Genomic DNA, 23,784 nt, shown 5'->3' with positions numbered 1-23,784 from the left:
GCGGTCCCGGATCTTTGATTTGTGTCCAGCACAGGAGATGGTTTCCTCTATAGTATGTAATCTATGCCGGCAGGGAAGGAGGCTGGTTGGTTGCCTGCCGACCTATATGGCTAAGCTGGCCTTCAGGCATCCTAGATGGTGATATACACCTTTTTATTTCTAGCTCCATTAATTTTTTTTTTTTTTTTTTAGTTTTACTCTAACAGTAAATTAAGTGACGCTACATCCACCCTCGAACTGTCCACATTTAGATGTTTGTTGACAAATCATGTCGATTCCTTCAGGAATTTTGGACAATCCGTCTAACTTCCTGAAGTTCTGTCCTGGACCTACTTCTATAACCAAAATCTCCATTCTGGTCTGTATGGACAACCCCTCATGTGGTGGATTCATGTAATACTTCTCCTTTGGCTAGCTAAAACGTTTCCTGGCAAAATTAGCTTTATGCCCAGAGCGCTGGTAACCGAGGGGGTGGATTCTGGAATATTTTTGTCCCTCATCGCACCATGTCTTTAAGGCTATGTGCCCACGCTGCGGAAAATGCGCGGATTTTGCCGCGGATTTCTCTCGGAAAAGCCGCGGATGTTCCAGAAATCTGCAGCACAGCTACTCCCCAGCCATTTCTATGGCACTTGGGAAATGCTGTGCCCACGCTGCGGATTTTTCCACAGCGGAAATCGTGCGGATTTTCGTGCGGAAAAATCTGCAGCATGTCAATTATTGTTGCGGATTTTGCCTATTCAATTGAATTAAAAAAAAAATCGCAAAATCCGCGTCAAATCCGCACCTATGAAAAGGTGCGGATTCCGGGAGACAGCTGCGGATTTTGATGCAGAAAAATCCGCAGGTACAGAGTCCCTTGGGCACATAGCCTAAGGGTTTTTTGTTTTTGTTTTTTTTTTTTTTTTCTTGGGGCCGAGTAGTCCCTCAACTGTGTCTTTTTGATGACACAAGTATGTCAGCACTGGACCAGCTTTTTTGTTTGCCAACATGCACATAGAGGCTATTATAGCTCCACATAGAGTCCCCGAGCAATGCTACTACACAAGCACCTCTGTAATACAACTAATGAAAGATCATGGCTATTATTTTTTTCTTTATATGATCTATACAGTGCTAGCATTTGGCCCCATATACAGTAGGACGTCCTGTCGGAGCGTGTGCCTGAGCCTTTAGAAGTATTCTCGAACGCTCACTTGCCCATATTGATGTGCGCTGAGCGGCTATGATGACTTTGTGCTAGATGCTTGACAGGACCCCTGATGGAATTGCACGTCTTATTCTAATGAATTGGGCGGGCGCACAGTACCTGCTGATCAGGCATCTACCAATGCAACGTTGTCCCTTGCTTCACATCAAAATGCAAAAAGGAGCAATGCTGGAGGACCCTTTTAATGATGAGCTTACAAGCTTCATTGGGTTTAATGGGTGCACAAATTTGAAAACAGGTTCCATTGGCAGAACCTTATTAAAGGGAACCTATCACCACTTTTTCGACCTATAAGCTGTGGCCACCACCAGTGGGCTCTTATATACAGCATTCTAACACTCGGTATATAAGAGCCTAGGCCGCTGTGTAGAACATAAACACTCTATAATACTCACCTAGAAGGTCGCTTCAGTACATGATGCATCTACGTCATACTCGCACAGAACGTCAATGCCGGCAAGTGTGTATGGCGTAGACTCGTCATGCACAGCGGCTTCAGAATAAGGAAGACCAAGATGGCCGAAAGGGGAGGCGCCGGTCCCCAAGAACGGCACCACCCATCCAACTGGTGTGCACTGGAGCGACCTTCTAGGTGAGTATTATAAAGTGCTTTTTATCTTCTATACAGAGGCATGGGCTCTTATATACAGCATGTTAAAATGCTGTATATAAGAGCCCACTGGTGGTGGCCGCAGCTTATAAGCCCCAAATCTGCTGACAGGTTCCCTTTTTTTAAAATCCTGTTATTTCTGTCATGATAGTGATGAGTTTCCTAGCGATCCGGTCTGAACGAAGTTCTTGGTTTAAGCCTTTCTTTGTTCCTAGCACCTGTTGGTTTAGGAAAGTGGGGGTTTACATTGGCGAGTGTCCATTATGCTTCAGGAGAAGGATACATCATAAAGGTGGAGACATGACACTGTTAAATGAGCAATGCCATTTCAGCAAATTTTGCGTTGCTCAATAGTACAAACAAATATAAGATACTTTGAGAGAAATCTGATTCTTTCTCCACTTATGAGCCATTTCTCCCCCACTCCGTCTCCTGAACTTGCCCTCCATACTGCAAAATGGCTAAAATCCATCTTGGTCAAAGTGAGAAGGACAGCCAGTTCACCGAGGTGTCAGGTTAGGCTAGTTTCACACTCGCGTTGGGTGATATCCGCTGGGTCCGTTGCTGCGTTGTTTTGACACATCCGTTATTTCTTTATCGTTCCTTTGGGAGACCCAGACCATGGGTGTTTAGCTTCTGCCTCCGGAGGACACACAAAGTACTACACTTAAAAGTGTAGCTCCTCCCTCTGAGCCTATACACCCCCTGGTAGCCAGTCCTAGCCAGTTTTATTGCTTTGTGTCAGGAGGCATACATCCACACATGCATTCTCATCTGATTGACTTTTCGAAAGAGTTTGAAGAAAAGCGGGTCCATGTCTGGACTCCCGGCATGTCCCTTCTCACCCCACTGTGTCGACGGTGTTGTTAAGGTTGATTTACAAGGCTGCAGCCTTACATGCCGCGCTCCTTCACCATCCCTTCTGGGCTCTGGCCTGAAGTGGGAGCCAGCACGGTCTCCATGCCTGGCAGGAGTCCGGTCTCCATCCCACAGCCCCTTGAGGATTCTGTTGGACCGGAGCACTCATCCCCAGGGACATGGCCCTGCGTCTCAGCAGCTAAGTACCTGAGACGTTTATGTTGGGTGTCCCGGTTCTTTATTGTAAGGGGAGAGTATGCTGTATGTGATTGTTTTAACTTTTCCGGTGGGTTCTCTAGCTTTTGCCTGAGAACCGCGCCGATGGTGCCTGCTTGTCGGCCTCGCCGCTTAAATTTAGGCCCCGGCTTCGCCGGAGGCCTAGTTTCATTTTCTTGCCCTCGCATGTCACTCATGCAGAGGGACAGGTTCGGCTCCTCCCGGCGGCCGTTCTACACAGGGGAGGGACACTCCCCACTGCTGGGGCGTCCCTCCTTCCCTGCAGGTCTCTATAGTCCTCCAGTTCCCGCTCTTTTATAGGAACGCCCTCTTCTCAGGCAGAGTTCACTCTGCTCTGGGACATCCTGCATCTCTGCTGAGGTGCTGCGACTGGGGGACCGGGCTTCGGGATCTGGAGGGCACACAACACCGCACTCAGCGGTCTGATAATCCACAGCCGGTCTCCGGTTGTGGACCTCTCTGTATATTCTCCCTGGGGTTCATTCTCTGCAAAGCCCCCACTCCAGCAGCATGTCTTGCTGCCTGAGCCGAGCACCTATCCACATTGTGATGTCTGCTCTAACGTGGCGGTGCCACAGCCCTGGAGTCTTATCCCCAGTGGTCTCTCAGGCTGCTGCTGCACCTGTGACTGAACCCCCGACCTGGGTAGAGTCCTTTTCTAGGTCCATATCCCAGTCATTTGCTGAGTCCATGGGACTTTTGTCCAGGACTTTGATGAATATGCATCAGCCTCCCTCACAGGGTGCCTCTAATACTCTTGATAGAGGACTCCTATCCTCTGACCTCCGTCCATCGGAGCTCAAGGAGGATTCATCATCTGATCCCAGACCCCGTCCTTCTAAGAGAAGGCGCAGGGTTTCCTCCCCATCCCACGGCTCTGTCTCAAGAGCTGACTCTCATGATGAGGAGGATGCCCTCACTGGGGGCTCGGAGGCTATGTATCCCATCGATTTCTCTGAGGGTGACTCAGATCTTAGTGATTTGATTGCTTCTATTAATTCTGTGCTGGATCTCAATCCGCCAGTGTCAGAGGAGCAACTCTCTTTGGCAGAAAAACATCAGTTTACCTCGCCTAAGAGAGTAAAGAGTGTGTTCTTTAACCACTCCAGTTTTCAGACCGCTGTGTCCAAGCCCAGGGCCTGTCCTGACAAATGCTTTCCAAAGCGTGGTTCTGATGACCGGTTTCCATTTCCACCTGAGGTGGTCAAGGAGTGGTCTCACTCCCCAAAGGTAGACCCTCCGGTGTCTAGGCCATCAGCCCGGACCGTTGTGTCGGTGGCTGACGGCACCTCACTTAAGGATTCCACTGACCGTCAGATTGACCTTCTGGCCAAATCTGTGTATGAAGCTGCGGGGGCCGCGTTTTCCCCGACTTTTGCAGCAGTGTGGGCTCTCAAAGCCATCTCTGCTTCTCTAGAGGAGATGCATTCCCTCACCAAGGAATCTATGCCTGAGATGGTTACCTTAACTGCTCAGGCTTCAGCTTTTTCATCTTATGCCATGTCTCCCATGCTAGAGGCTGCTCACCGCACTGCGGTGGCTTCAGCTAATTCTCTTGTTATTCGCAGGATTTTGTGGCTTCGAGAGTGGAAGGCAGATGCTTCTTCCAAGAAGTTTCTTGCTGGGCTCCCTTTTTGCTGGTTCACGGCTGTTTGGTGAACAGCTGGATGAAATCATTAAAGAAGCTACTGGCGGGAAGAGTACTTCCATGCCACAAACCAAGACCAGGAAACCCGCCCAGGGTAGGAATCAATCGAGGTTTCGTTCCTTTCGTTCCTCCAACTGGCCATCCTCTAAGCCTTCCGCCTCGTCCGCTAACTCAGCCAAGGATCAGAAATCCAACTGGCGCCCAAAAGCGCGTCCGCAGAAGACCGCAGGAGGTTCTGCCACTAAGACAGCTTCCTCATGACTCTCGGCCCGCTCCAGCCACGTCCTTAGTCGGTGGCAGGCTCTCCCACTTTGGCGAGGCTTGGTTAAAGCAAGTCTCCGATCAGTGGGTGAGAGACATCATATCTCATGGCTACAGGATAGAATTCTCTTCCAGCCCTCCAAACAGATTTTTTTCTCTCAACTCCCCCCTGCTCCAAGGCCGCCGCCTTCTCGCAGGCCGTGGCGTCCTTGCAGGCAAACGGATTGATTGTCCCAGTTCCCGCTCAGGAATGGTTCAGAGGTTTTTACTCAAATCTCTTCCTAGTTCCAAAAAAGGACGGTACCTTCCGGCCCATCCTGGATCTCAAGCTTCTCAACAAGCATGTCCGGGTGCGGCATTTTCGCATGGAGTCTCTGCGATCAGTCATTGCCTCTATGACCCAAGGGGAGTTCCTGGCATCCATCGACATCAGAGATGCCTATCTACATGTGCCAATCGCAGTGTCACATCAGCGTTGGTTACGTTTTGCGATAGGAGAGGATCATTTCCAATTCGTGGCTCTCCCCTTCGGGTTAGCCACGGCCCCTCGGGTATTCACCAAGGTCATGGCGGCAGTGATTGCGGTCCTGCACCTCCAGGGGTTAGCAGTGCTTCCTTATCTGGACGACCTTCTGGTCAAGGGTACATCCAGCGCAGACTGTCAGCGGAGTGTTTCGTTCACTCTCGCCACCCTAGCCCAATTCGGGTGGATTGTCAATCTTCCCAAATCCACTCTGACTCCGACCCAGAGTCTCGCGTACCTAGGGATGCAGTTCGAGACTTTACCGGCACTTGTGAAGTTGCCCTTAGACAAACAGCTGTCACTCCGGTTGGCGGTGCGCTCTCTCCTGAGGCCCCACCGTTATACCCTCAGGCGTCTGATGTAGGTGCTGGGTCAAATGGTGGCCTCCATGGAGGCGGTTCCCTTTGCCCAGTTCCATCTGCGTCCTCTGCAGCTGGACATTCTCTGCTGTTGGGACAAGCGGCCTTCCTCCTTACAGAGGTTAGTGGCTCTGTCGTCACGGACCAGGAGCTCTCTTCAGTGGTGGCTTCGACCCCTCTCCCTGTCCCAAGGGCGCTCCTTCCTGACTCCGTCCTGGGTGATTCTCACCACGGATGCCAGCCTATCCGGCTGGGGAGCGGTACATCTCCACCACAGAGTCACAGGGCACTTGGACTCCGTCCGAGTCAGCCCTTTCAATCAATGTGCTGGAAACCAGAGTTGTGCTTCTAGCTCTCCTAGCCTTTCACCACCTGTTGGCGGGCAGGCACATTCGAGTCCAGTCAGACAACGCGACAGAGGTTGCCTACATCAATCACCAAGGCGGGACACGCAGCCGCCTGGCAATGTTGGAGGTCCAACGCATTCTTTAATGGGCGGAGGACTCCAAGTCCACCATATCCGCAGTCCACATCCCTGGCGTAGAAAACTGGGAGGCAGATTATCTCAGCCGTCAATCTGTGGACGGTGGCGAGTGGTCCCTGCACCCGGCAGTGTTTCAGTCAATCTGCCGTAAGTGGGGCACTCCGGACGTGGACCTAATGGCATCCCGTCACAACAGCAAGGTTCCGGTTTACGTGGCTCGCTCCCACGATCCTCAGGCCTTCGCCGCGGACGCTCTGGTTCAAGACTGGTCCCAATTTCGTCTGTCCTACGTGTTTTCCCCCTCTAGCTCTCTTGCCCAGAGTCCTGTGCAAGATCAGAATGGAGGGTCGTCGAGTCATCCTCATTGCACCGGACTGGCCCAGGCGAGCTTGGTACCCGGACCTGCTCCAACTGTCCGTGGAGATGCCGTGGCATCTTCCGGACCGTCCAGACCTGCTCTCGCAAGGTCCGTTTTTCCGCCCGAATTCTGCGGCACTCAAATTGACGGCGTGGCTCTTGAGTCCTGGATTTTAACGGCTTCTGGTATTCCTCCTGAAGTCATCTCCACTATGACTCGGGCCCGTAAGTCTTCCTCCGTCAAGATCTATCACAGGACTTGGAAAATTTTCCTGTCCTGGTGTCTCTCTTCCGGCCATTCTCCTTGGCCATTCTCGTTGCCGACCCTTCTGTCTTTTTTACAGTCCGGTCTGCAGCTAGGACTGTCCCTCAACTCTCTCAAGGGACAAGTCTCAGCTCCATCAGTGCTGTTCCAGCGGCGTCTCGCCCGGCTGGCTCAGGTCCGCACCTTCATGCAAGGTGCGTCTCACATCATTCCGCCTTATCGGCGGCCCTTGGATCCCTGGGACCTTAACTTGGTCCTCACGGTATTGCAGAAACCCCCTTTCGAGCCCCTTAGGGAGGTTTCTTTGTATCGTCTTTCTCAAAAGGTGGCCTTTCTAGTTGCCATAACTTCTCTCAGGAGAGTCTCTGATTTGGCTGCGCTCTCCTCGGAGTCACCTTTTTTGGTTTTTCACCAAGACAAGGTAGTTCTCCGTCCGACCCCGGACTTTCTTCCTAAGGTGGTCTCTCCCTTCCACCTTAACCAGGATATTTCCTTGCCTTCCTTCTGTCCGGCCCCTGTTCATCGCTTTGAGAAAGCGCTGCATACTCTAGATCTGGTGCGTGCTCTCCAGATCTATGTGTCTCGCACCGCTGCGCTTAGGCAGTGCACCTCTCTTTTTGTGCTAACCACAGGCCGGCGCAAGGGTCTCTCTGCTTCTAAGCTGACCTTGGCCCGTTGGATTAGATCGACCATTTCGGACGCCTACCAGAGTACTCAGGTGCCTCCCCCGCCGGGGATCAAAGCACACTCGACCAGAGCTGTCGGTGCCTCTTGGGCTTTCAGGCACCAGGCTACGGCTCAACAAGTCTGTCAGGCTGCCACTTGGGCTAGCCTGCATACCTTTTCGAAGCACTACCAAGTGCATGCTCATGCTTCGGCAGATGCGAGCTTGGGCAGACACATCCTTCAGGCGGCTGTCGCCCACTTGTGAAGTTAGGCTCCGCCTACTTCTTAGTTTTTTCTGTTTATTCCCACCCAGGGACAGCTTTGGAACGTCCCATGGTCTGGGTCTCCCAAAGGAACGATAAAGAAAAAGAGAATTTTGTTTACTTACCGTAAATTCTTTTTCTTATAGTTCCGTATTGGGAGACCCAGCTCCCTCCCTGTTGCCTGTTGGTAATTTTCTTGTTCCGTGTGTTATCACTGGCTGTTGTTGTGGATAGAGTCTTCGGTTGTGGGTGCCTATTCTCCTTCAGCTTTTGCACTAAACTGGCTAGGACTGGCTACCAGGGGGTGTATAAGCTCAGAGGGAGGAGCTACACTTATAAGTGTAGTACTTTGTGTGTCCTCCGGAGGCAGAAGCTAAACACCCATGGTCTGGGTCTCCCAATACGGAACTATAAGAAAAAGAATTTACGGTAAGTAACAAAATTCTTTTTTTGTGGTGTCAACAGATCCGTTATTTCACAGGAATCCATTAGCTGATTCCTGTGAAATAATGGACCGTTGCATCCGTTTGGCGTCCCTTAGGCGTCTGTCTAACGAAATGCGTCGGATCCGTTTTATTTTTTTTTGTTCCTTTTTTTTTTCATTCTGGGCATGCTCAGTAGAAATTAGCGGAATCCGGCGGCGGATTCCGTTGTAAAGCACTTTGCAATGGAATTCGCTACCATAGGGAGCCGTTAAAATTTATAACGGAAGCAACGGAATCCGCTGCTTGGCGTCATTTTAACGCAAGCAATTAACGTTACATTCAGCGTTGCTTCCGCTCGGCGGAAGCAATGCAGCATCGGCGAGCTGAAGCAACGCAGGTCCTTTTGGCACAATCCGTCATCCATACAAGTCTATGGGAAGCAGCGGAATTCGTTAACGGATTCCGCTGTTTTCCAAAAGGGCGGATTGTGACGGAAGGAAAAAAACGCAAGTGTGAAAGTACCCTTATAGAGCTTCCGATCTGTGAGAGACCGGGCAGATCGTGCTGCTGTGTTCAGCAAATGTATTTCATTGCTGGATTCACGACCATGCAGCACAGATCTGCTGCGTAATGTCTTCCAGAGAAAGAAGAGCAGGAATCCATCGATCGTAGACTGCATCAGAGACATCATAGCAGCAACACAGATTTTGAAGGAGCCGCACCCCGATACATGCCGTTATGCTTTTGGAGGGGAACCTTTTATTCATTCATTTTATCTTTCCGTATCCAAGAGTGCAAATCAAAGTGATGTGTACTTCAGTCTTCAGTTTCTTGCCTACCCTATCTTTTGTCAGGCATAAAGATGAAGTACGGTAGTTGCCCAAATCAGGAGGTTACTAGTCCAAGGTAATGGGTCCCAATTGTGGACCGTGTATTTTAAAGCTTCCACATGTAGCAGCTTTAGAGACAACCCACTAGCTCAGCGACAACTGGAAATTAGAGCGTGCCTACAGATGGGAAAATTGGAGGTAAATGCTGGATACAAGTGATATAATGACCAGAAATAGTGTTATTCCTTTTGTATATTGACAGTACAGCTAATAAAAGATACCAATTGTGGTATATAAATTTGTATTGCCTCATGTAGGATCTCAAAAAAGATGAACAGATCAGTCCTATGATACAGACTTTTTTTTTTCTCGAATTTACAGGGCTTCACCATCACAATGTTACTAAATCTGCATCCCCTGGAGAACCTGAAGTCGTACATCAGCAGCCGGCCGCCTCTGGTGGTCTTTATGGTCAGCGTCAGTGGTATGGCCATAGCGTTCCTCACACTTGGCTACTTCTTCAAGATGAAGGAAATTAAGTCGCCGGAGATGACGGAGGTACAGCATATTACTAGGAGCCAGACATTTGAGTAAATTAAAACTTAAGTTTGTTTTACCCAATGGAATATTTCCAGGAGGGATTTTGCAGCCAAAGCTTCATGTGTTGGATGTCAGCCTTTAAAAACACTCATGGCATCTCCTCCAACTAGTTACCCTGTTTTATATTGAGCAGCAAGATCCTTGAAGCACGTAAGGGTTGGAGGGCTAATATGAGGTTAGAAAGCGTTCTTCTTTCTACAGGAGGGCTGATTTGCACCCTTTAGAGACAACCTGTCATCAATTTCAATATCTAAAGAAATGCCACCACTTTTATTCAGTTCTTTATTGCAGTCCGCAAACCTGTATAGTATCTACGAACTCCCCCAATATAGCGGGTTGCTCGTAAACCGAGGTTCCCATGTGCGAGTATTTCGCTATACGAGCAAAGCTTGCTGTAAATTTGTAACTCAGTTTACGAGCAATGCTTTGCTGTATGAGCAAAATACTTACCACACACATTCGGTTCCGTACTTTAACTGCGCTCTAACCCGCTCTTGCAATACGCACAAACACACACTAGCACGCATGCACACACCGATATTATGCTCACATTCCATTCCATCGCCGGCCTCATTGTTCTTGTAGTTCGCCGATACAGGATGTGTATCGTGTAACCATCACGACGAGGGAGGAACTTCCTCTGTCAGCCGCTTCTCAAAGGCAGCTCGCTGGCCAATCACAGGTAAGCGGCTCCTGCCTTCGACATCAGCGCTCTGGCAGCGGAAGCTCCGGCATCAGTCGCGATGGTTACCCGATACACATTCTGTACCGGCGAAGGAACGACAGGTAAGGTGTGTGTGTCTGTCTGTGTGTGTCTGTCTGTGTGTGTCTGTCTGTGTGTGTCTGTCTGTGTGTGTCTGTCTGTGTGTGTCTGTCTGTGTGTGTCTGTCTGTGTGTGTCTGTCTGTGTGTGTCTGTCTGTGTGTGTCTGTCTGTGTGTGTCTGTCTGTGTGTGTCTGTCTGTGTGTGTCTGTCTGTGTGTGTCTGTCTGTGTGTGTCTGTCTGTGTGTGTCTGTCTGTGTGTGTCTGTCTGTGTGTGTCTGTCTGTGTGTGTCTGTCTGTGTGTGTCTGTCTGTGTGTGTCTGTCTGTGTGTGTCTGTCTGTGTGTGTCTGTCTGTGTGTGTCTGTCTGTGTGTGTCTGTCTGTGTGTGTCTGTCTGTGTGTGTCTGTCTGTGTGTGTCTGTCTGTGTGTGTCTGTCTGTGTGTGTCTGTCTGTGTGTGTCTGTCTGTGTGTGTGTCTGTCTGTGTGTGTGTCTGTCTGTGTGTGTGTCTGTCTCTGTGTGTGTGTCTGTCTCTGTGTGTGTGTCTGTCTCTGTGTGTGTGTCTGTCTCTGTGTGTGTGTCTGTCTCTGTGTGTGTGTCTGTCTCTGTGTGTGTGTCTGTCTCTGTGTGTGTGTCTGTCTCTGTGTGTGTGTCTGTCTCTGTGTGTGTGTCTGTCTCTGTGTGTGTGTCTGTCTCTGTGTGTGTGTCTGTCTCTGTGTGTGTGTCTGTCTCTGTGTGTGTGTCTGTCTCTGTGTGTGTGTCTGTCTCTGTGTGTGTGTCTGTCTCTGTGTGTGTGTCTGTCTCTGTGTGTGTGTCTGTCTCTGTGTGTGTGTCTGTCTCTGTGTGTGTGTCTGTCTCTGTGTGTGTGTCTGTCTCTGTGTGTGTGTCTGTCTCTGTGTGTGTGTCTGTCTCTGTGTGTGTGTCTGTCTCTGTGTGTGTGTCTGTCTCTGTGTGTGTGTCTGTCTCTGTGTGTGTGTCTGTCTCTGTGTGTGTGTCTGTCTCTGTGTGTGTGTCTGTCTCTGTGTGTGTGTCTGTCTCTGTGTGTGTGTCTGTCTCTGTGTGTGTGTCTGTCTCTGTGTGTGTGTCTGTCTCTGTGTGTGTGTCTGTCTCTGTGTGTGTGTCTGTCTCTGTCTGTCTGTCTGTCTCTGTCTGTCTGTCTGTCTCTGTCTGTCTGTCTGTCTCTGTCTGTCTGTCTGTCTCTGTCTGTCTGTCTGTCTCTGTCTGTCTGTCTCTGTCTGTCTGTCTTGGCACAGTAGGTGACATTGATCAAAGTTGTGGAATGAATTGTCTGAGCTCGCATTATTTCCTATGGGAAGTTTTGCTTTGCTAGACAAGTAGCTTGGTTTACAAGCGCACTCCCAGAACGGATTATGCTCATAAACCAAGGTACCACTGTATAGCCAAAATACCATAAGAATTTCTCCCTCGCTGTATGTAAATTACTACGGTCCAGTCCGATGTTTGCACCTCCTATTTTTTGGCTTTGATGTGGATGACCTGTCCGGCATCTACATAGCACAATGAAATCTTGCAGCGGTGCAGAAGCATCACAGACTTTCAAACAAAGCAGAAAAGGAGTTGAGAACCGAAGCAGCGCATGTGCATTGGTGGACATTGCATAGTGCGCCAGTGATGGGTCTGTGCAGGCGCGAGATGTCGCTGTGCTATGCAGATGATGCAGAGCCTGTGATCCACATCAATCCAGGCCATTGTGAAAATAGGAGGTGCAGACATTGGACCAGACCGCAACAATTTTATATACAGCGCCAGAGAAATACACATGGTATTTTTGGGGATATACAGGGGTAGTTAGTAGATAATATACAGGTTAGTGGATTGCAATAAAGGATTTGATAAAGGTATTGGCTTTTGTTTGGATACTGAAACATGGTGACAGGTTCCCTTTAATGAAAATATAAGATATATGTAAGAATGGATTGCCTAAAGGTCATTGAGCTGCAAACACAACTTAAAGGGAACCTGTCACCACTTTATTAGCCTATAAGCTGCGGCCACCACCACCGGGCTCTTATGTACTGTACAGCATTCTAACATGCTGCATATAAGAGCCCAGGCCAAGGGTGTAACATAAAAAACACTTTATAATACTTACCTAACGGTCGTGCGGTGGGCCTAATGGGCGTCTTTTGTCCGGCGTCGCCTCTTTTGGCCATTTTTGTTCTCCTTCTCTAGCCGCGGTGCATGACGGGTCCAACGTCGTCCACACTCGTCGGCATTCAGGTCCTGAGCAGGCGCACTTTGATCTACCCTAAGCAGGGCAGATCAAAGTATAGTAGTGCGCCTGCGCAGGACCGGCGAGTGTGTATGATGTAGCCGCATCATGCACACAGGCTTCAGAAAGAGGACGAAGATGGCTGAAAGGGGAGGCGCCAGCATTGGACAACGGAGACGCTTATTAGGCCCACTGCGCGACCGTTAGGTAAGTATTATAAAGTGTTTTTTATGTTATACCCCCGGCCTTGGCTCTTATATACAGCATGTTAGAATGCTGTATATAAACCCGGTGGTGGTGGCCGCAGCTTATAGGCCAAAAGAGTGGTGACCGGTTCCCTTTTAAAAGAGAAATACATTTGAGTAGTTGTACAAATTTGTAGTAAGTGGATTGCATGGGGCCTTTCCACAGGATTCCACAGAAAATAAGAATATTGGGAGAAATTTAGTGGGGTGGATGATAACTGACGTGAGTAGGAGTTTATTGAAGCCTTCCACTGCCATGAGGAATTGATGCTGGGGGGGGGAGCACAATGGCCATATTAAATTCCACCAGATGTGTATATTATGCCGTCATATAAAAGCACATCTGTGTTTTCTACCCCATTACATGATTAAAGGGGTTGTGCAGGACTGGAATATTGATATCCAGTAATGCCAGAAATACATTATGGCTCCATACACTGTTTAGTGGCCATTCTTTGGTACTGCAGCTGAGTAGGATCTGAGTCGCAGTACCTAAGACCGGTCAGTACACAGTATATGGCTCTGGTGGACACTTCCCGCTGCAGCTACAGTTCTTCACTGATCGGTGGGGGTAAGGGTTGTCAGATTCTCACCAATCAGATACTGACCTATGCTAGGGCATCCGAGACCACCCCTTTATATTCCTGGGTTACATGATGTATGACGTGCTTGCCTTACTCTTCACAGGACTGGAACACGTTTCTCCTGAGGTTTAATAACCTGGACTTTTGTATATCTGAGAATGAAACATTGAAGCATCTCTTGAATGATACCACGCCACCGGAGAGTACAGTCACCACTGGCCAGGCCCGCTCCTCTACCCAGACTCCTCAAGCTTTAGAGGACACCGGACCCATCAATATTTCTGTAGCGATTACCCTAACATTGGATCCACTGAAGCCGTTTGGAGGATATTCTCGAAATATAACTCACCTGTGCTCCACGATTTTTGGCCATCAGATTGGGCTTACAGGTATCCATAAGATTTGTATTTTATTTTTTGTTGTTATCGTCTCCTACTACTCTAGCAGCCTGGTTCTGCTATGCCATATATACTGCCAGCCTTAAAATGTGATTACACTGCTCAATAACCTCAGCCCATGATTTTTAGATAAAAGAAAAAAGGCCCAATGTTCAAAATAAAGCGTACCTTCAAGTGTAGAAAACCATGCACGTGACACAATAGCATTGATGGAAATCTAAGCACTGTGACCCTTATTAATGGCTCAGATTAAAGGAGTTTTCCTCTTTTAAAAAGGTGGACACAAAAGCTTTTACATACAAAACATAGCAAATATTGGTCCACCCGAGTCCAGCACCTGCTCTCCTCCGCTGCTCCAGGCTCAGTGTTTTGGCTGCAGCAGTGATGTCATGTCGATTGTGTTAGGGTACCGTCACACTTTAGCGACGCTCCAGCGATCCCACCAGCGATCTGACCTGGTCAGGATCGCTGGTGTGTCGCTACATGGTCGCTGGTGGGCTGTCAATCAGGCAGATGCCCCCAGCGAAGTTTAGAAGCGATGCTGCGCTTGGTAACTAAGGTAAATATCAGGTAACCCAAGTGCTTGGTTATCCGATATTTACCTTGGTTACCAGCGCACACCGCTTAGCGCTGGCTCCCTGCACACGTAGCCAGAGTACACATCGGGTTAATAAGCAAACCCCTTTGCTTAATGACCCGATGTGTACTCCGGCTACGTGTGCAGGGAGCCGGCACTGGCAGCCTAAGAGTGGTGGACGCTAGTTACCAAGGTAAATATCGGGTAACCAAGCAAAGCACGTCGCTTGGTTGCCCGATATTTACCTTGGTTACAGCTTACCTCAGGCTGCCAGAAGCAGTCTCCCTTCTCCCTGCACATTCAGATCATTGCTCTCTCGCTGTCAAACACAGTGATGTGTGCTTCACAACGGGAGAGCAACGTCCAAAAAATGAACCAGCACTGTGTGTAACGAGCAGCAATTTCACAGCAGGGGCCAGATCGCTGCTCAGTGTCACACACAGCGAGATCGCTAATGAGGTCACTGCTGCATCACAAAAACCGTCACTCAGCAGCGATCTCGCTATGTAAGAAATACCTCTTAGTCTCCGCTGCAGGCAATATCTGGGTAAGGTAACTTGTCCCATCTACATTGATTGAGCTCAGTGATTGGCTGCAGTGATGTTAGTTGTTGATGCAACATCACCACTGCAACCAAAATACTGAGTCGAGCAGCAAAAGAGAAAGTTTTGGACCTGAGGAAGATGAGTACCTGCTATGTTATATAAAAAAGCATGTATATAAAGTGGAATGCCCCTTTAAAAGAAGACCTGATATAGGCTGCAAACCCCATCTTCACCTCTCAGATAAAGCCAGTGTGAACTGAAGAGGCAAAGTACTCACTTGTCAAAAGGTTGTTTTATTGTTTGGTACTTTGTTAGATTGATCGATGACCTCTTTACTCATGATCTCCAAAATGCATTCCTCACACGATGCCGTCCGTGTACACAATAGCTGTGACTGGTCTCCACATCCCTGCACCACGCACTGGGATCAGAGAAAATGTCAGTGCATTATGTATAAAAAAAAAACTGAAAAGAGAAGGGCTATGGTACAGTAAAGCTATGACTGATGGTATGCTAAGGAGTATGAAGGAACCAGAAGACACGTGGATTAAACTGCGCTGCTGTAGAAGAAAAGATCCAAACCGCTGAAGTCTGGAGAGGTGCTTTATTCAACATGTTTCAAAGTGAATCCCCACTTCCACCGATTCGGTGCATTTCCTGATGAAGTAGTGGGGATTCACTTTGAAACACGTTGAATAAAGCATCTCTCGACTTTCCAGCGGTTTGGATCTTCTTTTCTTTTAGTTCCTATGTACTGCTTCAGCCTCTGGGCCTGTAGACCTTGTGGCAGCTGTTTACACTCGTACTACTGGTTGTGGGTGACACAACCGTACGAGGAGCAGTCTGGGTGTAATGTGACACAGCGGAGGAGCGGTGCGGGAGTAATGTAACACAGCGGAGGAGCGGAGCGGGAGTAATGTGACACAGCGGAGGAGCGGCACGGGAATAATGTGACACAGCGGAGGAGCGGCACGGGAATAATGCGACAGGAGCAGGGAGTAATGTGACACAATGGAGCAGTGGTGCGGGAGTAAAATGACACAGCGGAGGAGCGGTGCAGGAGTAAAATGACACAATGGAGTAGTGGTGCGGGAGTAAAATGACACAATGGAGCAGTGGTGCGGGAGTAAAATGACACCACGGAGGAGCATGTGCACATACTGATGGCCAAAAGAAACCGTGCAACCAGGGCTGTGGAGTCGGAGCTCATTTTGGTGGAGTCGGAGTCTGTATAAAATGCACCGACTCCGACTCCTTAAATATATAATAAATTGGGGACAGTAGTGCAATGCAGAATGTGCTGAATATTTTACTAAATAATATTTAGTATAATGCTTCTATTTAAGTGAAAAATGTATTGTAGTACAATGTGAACATCAGACATTTAATCAATTTTATGATACAATAATCAAGATATTTAGATAGAACATAAAATATATTTATTGGCATACAACTTTAGAACACCAAACCTAATACATTGTAAATATGTAATACAATATGTAATATTAATATATATATATATATATATATTATACATACACACACACGATATATATGTAATATACAGTAGATTACATATTTACAATTTATTACAGTTTTTTGTGTTCTAAAGTTGTATTCCAATAAATATATTTTATGTTCTATCCAAATATCTTGATTATTGGATCATAAAAATGATTAAATGTCTGATGTTCACATACACATGTTCATGTACTACAATAAATTTTTCACCTAACTGTAAGCAATATATGTAGGAGCCGGAGTTGGTGCAAGAGAAATTGAGGAGTCTGAGTCGAAGGTTTGGCTTACCGACTCCACAGCTCTGCGTGCAACACTTGCATTTTTTAAATGGACGTGTGAATTCGGCTGAACTCAGTTGCTCCACAGTTATCTTTCAACCATTTATTTTGTTTCCAGAAAAACAAGCACATTGGAAGAGAATCTGCCCATAGAGATGTAAAGACAGGTTGGAACTGGCTGACACATTTCAGTCTTGAGTCTTAAGGTGTAGGAGTAAAGGCCAAGATGGTCTGAAATGTGTGGAAATTCAATGTTGTGGGCTTCAATACGTCGTCACAATTTCCTACACATGCAATAATTTATTTTTCCTTCCTGACAAAAGCGGGATTGTTGCCTCCCGTAGTGCTGTCCTGTCGGCAGGGTACACACCACTCCTGGTGTTGGGGCGATTCTCCTCTCTCTGAATGGACCTGTGAAAGTGATGGGTGTAAAACTTCTTCGGGATGGCTATTGATCTTTCTGTCTGACCTTTTTGTTTTTATTACTGCTTGAGCACCATCTATATTTATCTTCTTTTTCTTTCCCCCTCTAAGGCAGAGAGTCCCATGAGGAGATGAATATAACGTTTACTCTGCCAGCTGCCTGGAACTCAGATGACTGCATTCTCCATGGGCATTGTGAGCAGGTGGTATTTACCACATGTATGACTGTGACAGCCGTGAGCAACGTGTTTCCCGTCACCGTGTGAGTAGCTATTATTTCTTCTTCGGATTCCTAACCAGATGCTTCTAAGGTCCATTCTGGATACAAGGGTGCTCGATCCCTTAAAGGTCGTGCATCAGAAAGCCTTGTAGTCTTGCATTACTTTCCTGGAGTGGGCTCCTGTCCTTCCGCTTCCTTTACTGTAGTTAAAGGGATTGTGCAGAATTGGAAAAAACATGGCTGCGTTCTATCAGACACTGCACCATCCCGATCTATAGCTTACGTGTGGTGTGAGCCCTGTACCGTTCATGTGTATAAGGCTTAGGCCGCTTTCACACTGTATTCCTCTCCCCGTTCAGTGGTCCCATCAGGGATTCTGTCCGAACTCCCCACAAAACCGGATTCGGACCTATTCGCTGACTGGGACACTGACCATAATGGTGCAGACTGAGTTACCATATGCTCTATTGTGCACCATTTTCGAGGGTATGGGCTTACTGGAGGCAGACACTCAGACATAGTCTACTACATCTGGGTGTCTGCCTCCATTAGGCCTATACCCCCGAAAATGGTGAACAACATAATACACAGTGACTCCATCTGTATTATATTAGTCAGTGGCTACATTGGCGCATACATACAAATCTCGCTTTGCAGAGGGTTTGGACGGAAGCCCCAATGGGACCACTGACCGGGGAAACCGTTTACTATATTTTTCTTTCTAACCCCATATCCTGACGTCCATATTCGCATTATGGCACAATTTGATTTACTTACGAGCTTATGCACATTTCCTGAATGCTCTGTGCTGCTGTGACACTTCTAATACATTAGATATATAATAGTTCGGCCATTTACAGAGGCTTTGGGTAAAGATTGTTCACTAGTTGAAGAATTAAAATAATGCCCTCCTTTTCTCTTTTTTTTGTTTTTGTAGACAACCGCCTCATTGCATTCCTGAAACGTACAGCAATGCCACCCAATGGTACAAAATCTTCACCACAGCGCGAGACTCCGGGACGAAGTATGCACAGGACTATAACCCCTTCTGGTGTTATAAGGGCGCGATAGGAAAGGTGTACCATGCTTTAAACCCCAAGCTCACCGTTATTGTTCCAGAGGTGGGTATATGACTTAGGAAGGCTCATCTGGTGCCTCATGCAGATTCTTCACATGACCACGTGACAATGGTTTAACTCTCAAATGGTCATTCTAGCATAGAACAAGCCAGATAATGTTTCTTACTGTTACCAGCTATGGTTTTGGGATGTTGTACTGTAGAACTTTAAAGAATAACACTGGTTTTATTTTTATTTTATTTTATTGTATGAATCAACAGCACACATAAAGATAAACTTTATAATATATGTTTTTATAGGACTATGCCTCTTTCTCTGCCAGGACTGATCAGTCATTCTTGAAATTTTCAGTTCTCGTGTAAAATCTGTATTCTGGAAATACAGAATTTAACATTACTGAGATAGGAGATGGCAGTTTGTGCTCATAGGACTCTATGTAGAGGAGAGGAGGCAAGCGCTCTTACCTCCTTCTTCTCCTCCTCCTCCCTCCTTTACCGAATACAGATTTTACACCAGAACTGTGAATTTTGAGGTCGAATGATCAGTCTTGGTGGTGAAAGAAGCAGATTTCTCTGATCAGATGTGTTTACAAAGTTTCTTATTTTCACGTGTGCTATTTTTTTAAAAAAAAAAAAAAATAAAAATGCTTGGATCCTAATAAACTAACCTCTATTTACATGGAATCAAAATTATTTCAAGTGTGAACAGGGCTTAAATCTTTTCCCAGAACATACCTCTTTGGCTCTGTTCGCATTTATATTATGTCTTATCGGCTAGCACATTGCCCAATGTTATACTATGGATCAGTGCTGATCAGCGTATTTTTTTTTTTTATTTATTTATTTATTTTTTTTTTTTTTGTTATGCTGATTCAACGTGAGCAAAAATTTACAACATGCAGCGTAAATCAGACAGTGCACACCCATACAAGTCTATGGGTGCGAGGAAATACTGCGCTCCCAGGGCAGTCTGATTTCCGCTGACTCACACAAAATGAAGAAGATGGAAAACTTTTGTCCTCCATCTTCTCCTCTGTGAGGTAGCACGGTCGGCTGCGCAGCAGAAGACACGGGATCCAGGCATCAAGGTTCACAGCACACGGTTTTAATGTCCAAAACAAAAGTCCATAACACAATACAGGTGCCTCTCCAGCAGAAAACTCAGGGAGTTCTGTTCACTTCCCCACACCCGGCACACCTGCCCTTGTTCCTGATTCTATTTAACCCTTCCTTCAGTCTGTAGGGAAACAGCATTAACCCTATAGTGGGTTCACTTTCTATCATGGAGTGAGCACAACCTGGGTGAGACATACCGGCCGTCATAGATAACCCCGGTCACCGTCTCACACCTCATAGTCATGCGAGAGACTGATCACACTAAGCTGACACTCCGATCAGACTTTGATCCGTGTGTTATTACCATAATGAATCCAATTTCTCGCAGCAATCTACGGCCGTGTGATCGCAGTCTAAGGAGGAGTGTTATCGGAATGAAAATGCTGCCACAAGTAATGCCTGCCATTCTGTGTTGTAGCAGTCTGTTTTTCAGTCTGCAAAATGAATTCTCTAAGAAATACAAAGTGCCACGTGTCAGGGAAATAATGGTAAAAATAACACTGACTCGTATGATCCATTACACTGAGCATCTAAAAGTTATTTTTCTATATCTAAATAATCACTGAACCCTTAAATAAAATCAAGAACGTGGGGCTACTGAGTGCAACCATGCCCCAGATCACACAGTTCATACTGCGACTACTGACGACATGTGGGCAGTGCCATGGCAGGGGGACATGGATCTGGATCTGGTAGCACAACACAGGATTCAATAATGGTTCTAGTCTTCTCAAACACAGATCTTGATGGCCGGGTCAGTGACCTGGATAGAACTGCCTGCTACATAGTATATGACCTGATGGATCCTCCAGAGCGGGGCTCTTTAACTTTTGATGATAATGTGTCCTAATTGTTAACTCTTGTTTTGTCTTTTTTTTGACAGGATGACCGCTCTCTTATTAATCTGCATCTGATGGACACCAGTTACTTTCTATTTGTGATGGTAATCACCATGTTTTGCTATGCAGTCATCAGGGGTCGGCCGAGCAAACTGAGGCAAAACAGCTCTGACTTCTGTCCTGAAAAGGTATTGTCTGAATGTTCTCAATGCTTGCAATCTTTAAAGTGATCAAAATCTGTGAAAATCCCCGATACAAGTGCAGTGCGTTTTACTGCTATAAAGAGTCCTTTTATAATGTAATCATCCCTGAGTGTGTGTGTGTGTGTGTGTGTGTGTGTGTGTGTGTGTGTGTGCATCTGCGTGTGTGTGTGGGGGGGGGGTTCCCTGGATGGGGGGTGCCCCGGGGTTCCCTGACTGGGGGGGGTGCCCCGGGTTTCCCTGAGTGAGAGCCGCAGGGGTGAGGAATTCAGATCGGAGTTAAGTGCAATTTTTCAGACTACAGCTGTAACATAATAGCACTACTCCATTAGAGTAACATCAGTGACCACAGCTAAGCTGCAAGGTGTAAAGGCGGCGTTACACGCTACGATTTATCTGACGATATGTCGTCGGGGGTCACTGTTTCTGTGACACACTTCTGTAGTCGTTAGCGACATCGTTGCGTGTGACACCTACGTGCGACTCCGAATGATCGCAAATAGGGTGAAAATCGTTGATCGTTGACACGTCGTTCAGTTTCAAAATATTGTTCGTTGTTTGGAACGCAGCAGATATATTGCTACGTTTGACACCCTGCCAACGACGAACAACATCCGCACGACCGCCTTGGTCAAACAATATATCGCTGAACGATGTAGCGTCATTTGTGAGATGTGTACGTGTGACCGCTACAAAACTACCTGTGAGCGATCTCAGCAAATCGTAACAACGATCTGGGCGTGTCACATCGCTAACGAGATTACAAGCGATGCCGCTGTGTGTAACTGTAGTTAAATTAATCCCAAGCACACAATCAATTGCAACAGGGTAATGCAAAAAGTGATTTTTATTATAAGCAGAAAGAGAATGCCACTACCGAAAAAAGCAAAGACAGAGTCAAGCCAACGTTTCGGCCTTCACAAGGCCTTTATCAAGGACTTGCGTGTATCAAGAAGTGACGGGTATAGATGGATTAGACGTCAAATGGGTAAACCACAGGTAGGGCATTCTGCTCTCAAAGCACAACTTGCCAGAGTCAAGGAGGCATGAAAGGTGAGTGGGTGGATGGAGGAAGTGCCTTACAGGGCACAAGGGCAGGGGGACAGGGTCCCAAGGGTGCAAGCAGCAGGCGTGTGGCAGTCAGCTGTGTGTAACTGGGCCTTAACACTGTGTGGTTTTTGCCTTCCACTTCTTGTCAATGTTGCACATGCCGTTGTAAATATGGGGACTAGGATGTAGTTTTAAATAGTTGTTTGGTTTTCTGGTGTTATCTCAGGCTCTCACTATTGCTTTACACTGCAGCTGTTTTTAGTTCTGATTAACTGCTACTTATTTTTGTCATTGCTTCCACATGGATTCAGAAAAATGGCGGATGATGCACTCCTTTTTTCTGAATTGTAGAATGCAGCCAACATGTTTGGGGGCGGGGGGGAACCCTTACACTCACCTCTCAGACTCTTGCATCATCTGTCATGTCCTCGCCACTTCTTGAGATCCCCTCTGCTCACACTGAATCCCCGAGCCTCTTCTGGCTTGATGACAGCCTGGGAGCTTCTGCGCTAGTGAGCTAAATGTCACGGACTCATGATGTCACGACGTGCGCCATCACCTTGTGTGCACATAGGCAGAACCCAGCCTGGGCTCCATCAAAGCCAAAAGTATCGGTGAGGACCTGACAGGTGATCGAAAGGACTGTACCAGCTGGAGAGATGACCTAGGAGAAGAGTATAAGAATTTTTTTATATATTAGATTTATTAAGCATCATAAGGGACATTAAACTTGTAGATAATTTATCCACAAATTGAATTTCTAGGGAAACAAAATGCGCTAACAGGCGAATTTGAGTTTTGATTGATCCGCTCATCTCTACTGCACAGCCCATATGTTTAGCGATTGCACACAATAGATGGTCGGTATTTTTTTAACAACGCAGCAAAATTGCATGCTGATACCATACAGTTGTGCTGCATTATTTCCATGGTTATCAAAAATTGCTGTTTAAAACATGGCAAAAAAAAAAAATATTTCAACACAATGGCATTGTGTACACCTAACCGTAGGGGGATTCCGCATGGAACTGATGTGCTGCAGATTGTCTGCAGCGGGTTTCACCCTTGGAAATCCACAGTGACAATCCCCATCATTCTCTAACTTGATACAAACCCAAGATGATTGGTTACATCCTGATTTTTCTTTGTTTTCCAGGTTGCACTCTCTGAAGCATAACCATCATCTGTCCCATCAGTAGATACAACTGGAGTCATCGCCTGTTGACCCCACCAGGAGAATGTGTCCTGTGTCCTTCGAGGGGGAGGGAGGAACACACAATATTGCAATGTTGGTTTCTTCCAACCAAAGACATTTCAAGTGCCTGTAATTGATTTGTACATATTTATAAATAGGTACATATGAAGAAGCTCGGAGCAAATGTTCTGCGTAGCAGGAACTTGCCTTTTGCCCCTTGTACCTGTGGACTAGCTGTCGTTTCCTTGTGTAGATATGTTTTAGTGGATGTTTATAGTCGGCAGTGCGAGTTGCCTGATTGGTGGGTATGTCTAATGAATGAGATCTGATCTCAAGCAAAACTGCACTTTTTGTTTTCAAAATCTGGAAAAATCACATGTTTGAAAGGAAGAAATATGGCTGCTGCATGGAGAAGGCCTGTAATTCTGGTAGCTCTATATTAAAAGCATCCATTCTTCATGATGCATCTGGTTTTGGATTCTGTGTAGCCTCAGAGTAACGTTTGTCTGCTCTTCTTGTGAAATTGATACATAATACCGCTGATTGTCAAGCTATGTCCTGAAACATCGGGACTTTGAGATGGTGCCCTCAGGTAGGGACTGCGCAAAATGCATCCAAAATCCTTCTAAATGACCTGACCTTGTAAGCAATGAATAAGGGAAGCCGCTCCGATGTTGGTATCAGGAATGGTATCAGTTATTTACTTACGAGGGTGGTTCTGTGGAAAGAAAGTTACCACCAAACTCTGCAGGGACCCCTACCGATCACCAGAAAGGGGTATTTTTATCACCAGTAGAAAGGATAGGCAGTCCTATAGAAGTTAACTGTAGCGGCCATCCAGCAGGAGCAATGCTGTTCTTACAGGGATAACCGTGCCCCTTTTTAGTAATCAGTGCCTAGCAGGCAGTCCCTTATTGATCTAGAAG

General features: G+C 47.0%; 1 protein-coding gene across 1 annotated transcript in view; it reads left to right on the top strand.

Moving 5' to 3' along the window:
- Positions 1–23,320, top strand: part of TMEM248 (transmembrane protein 248) — a 38,634-nt gene extending 15,314 nt beyond the window's left edge. The window contains exons 2-7 of the mRNA XM_075335270.1: positions 9,378–9,554; positions 13,522–13,807; positions 17,272–17,422; positions 18,318–18,501; positions 20,458–20,601; positions 22,820–23,320. Coding sequence (XP_075191385.1) covers positions 9,393–9,554; positions 13,522–13,807; positions 17,272–17,422; positions 18,318–18,501; positions 20,458–20,601; positions 22,820–22,840 — 948 coding nt within the window. The 5' untranslated portion in view covers positions 9,378–9,392 and the 3' untranslated portion in view covers positions 22,841–23,320. The remainder of the gene's footprint in view (positions 1–9,377; positions 9,555–13,521; positions 13,808–17,271; positions 17,423–18,317; positions 18,502–20,457; positions 20,602–22,819) is intronic.
- Positions 23,321–23,784: the final 464 nt, after the last annotated feature.

The sequence above is a fragment of the Anomaloglossus baeobatrachus genome, chromosome 2, assembly GCF_048569485.1.
Source record: "Anomaloglossus baeobatrachus isolate aAnoBae1 chromosome 2, aAnoBae1.hap1, whole genome shotgun sequence".
NCBI lineage: Eukaryota > Metazoa > Chordata > Amphibia > Anura > Aromobatidae > Anomaloglossus > Anomaloglossus baeobatrachus.
Note: the sequence above shows the minus strand (reverse complement) of the source record. Positions and strands in the feature narration are given on the sequence as shown.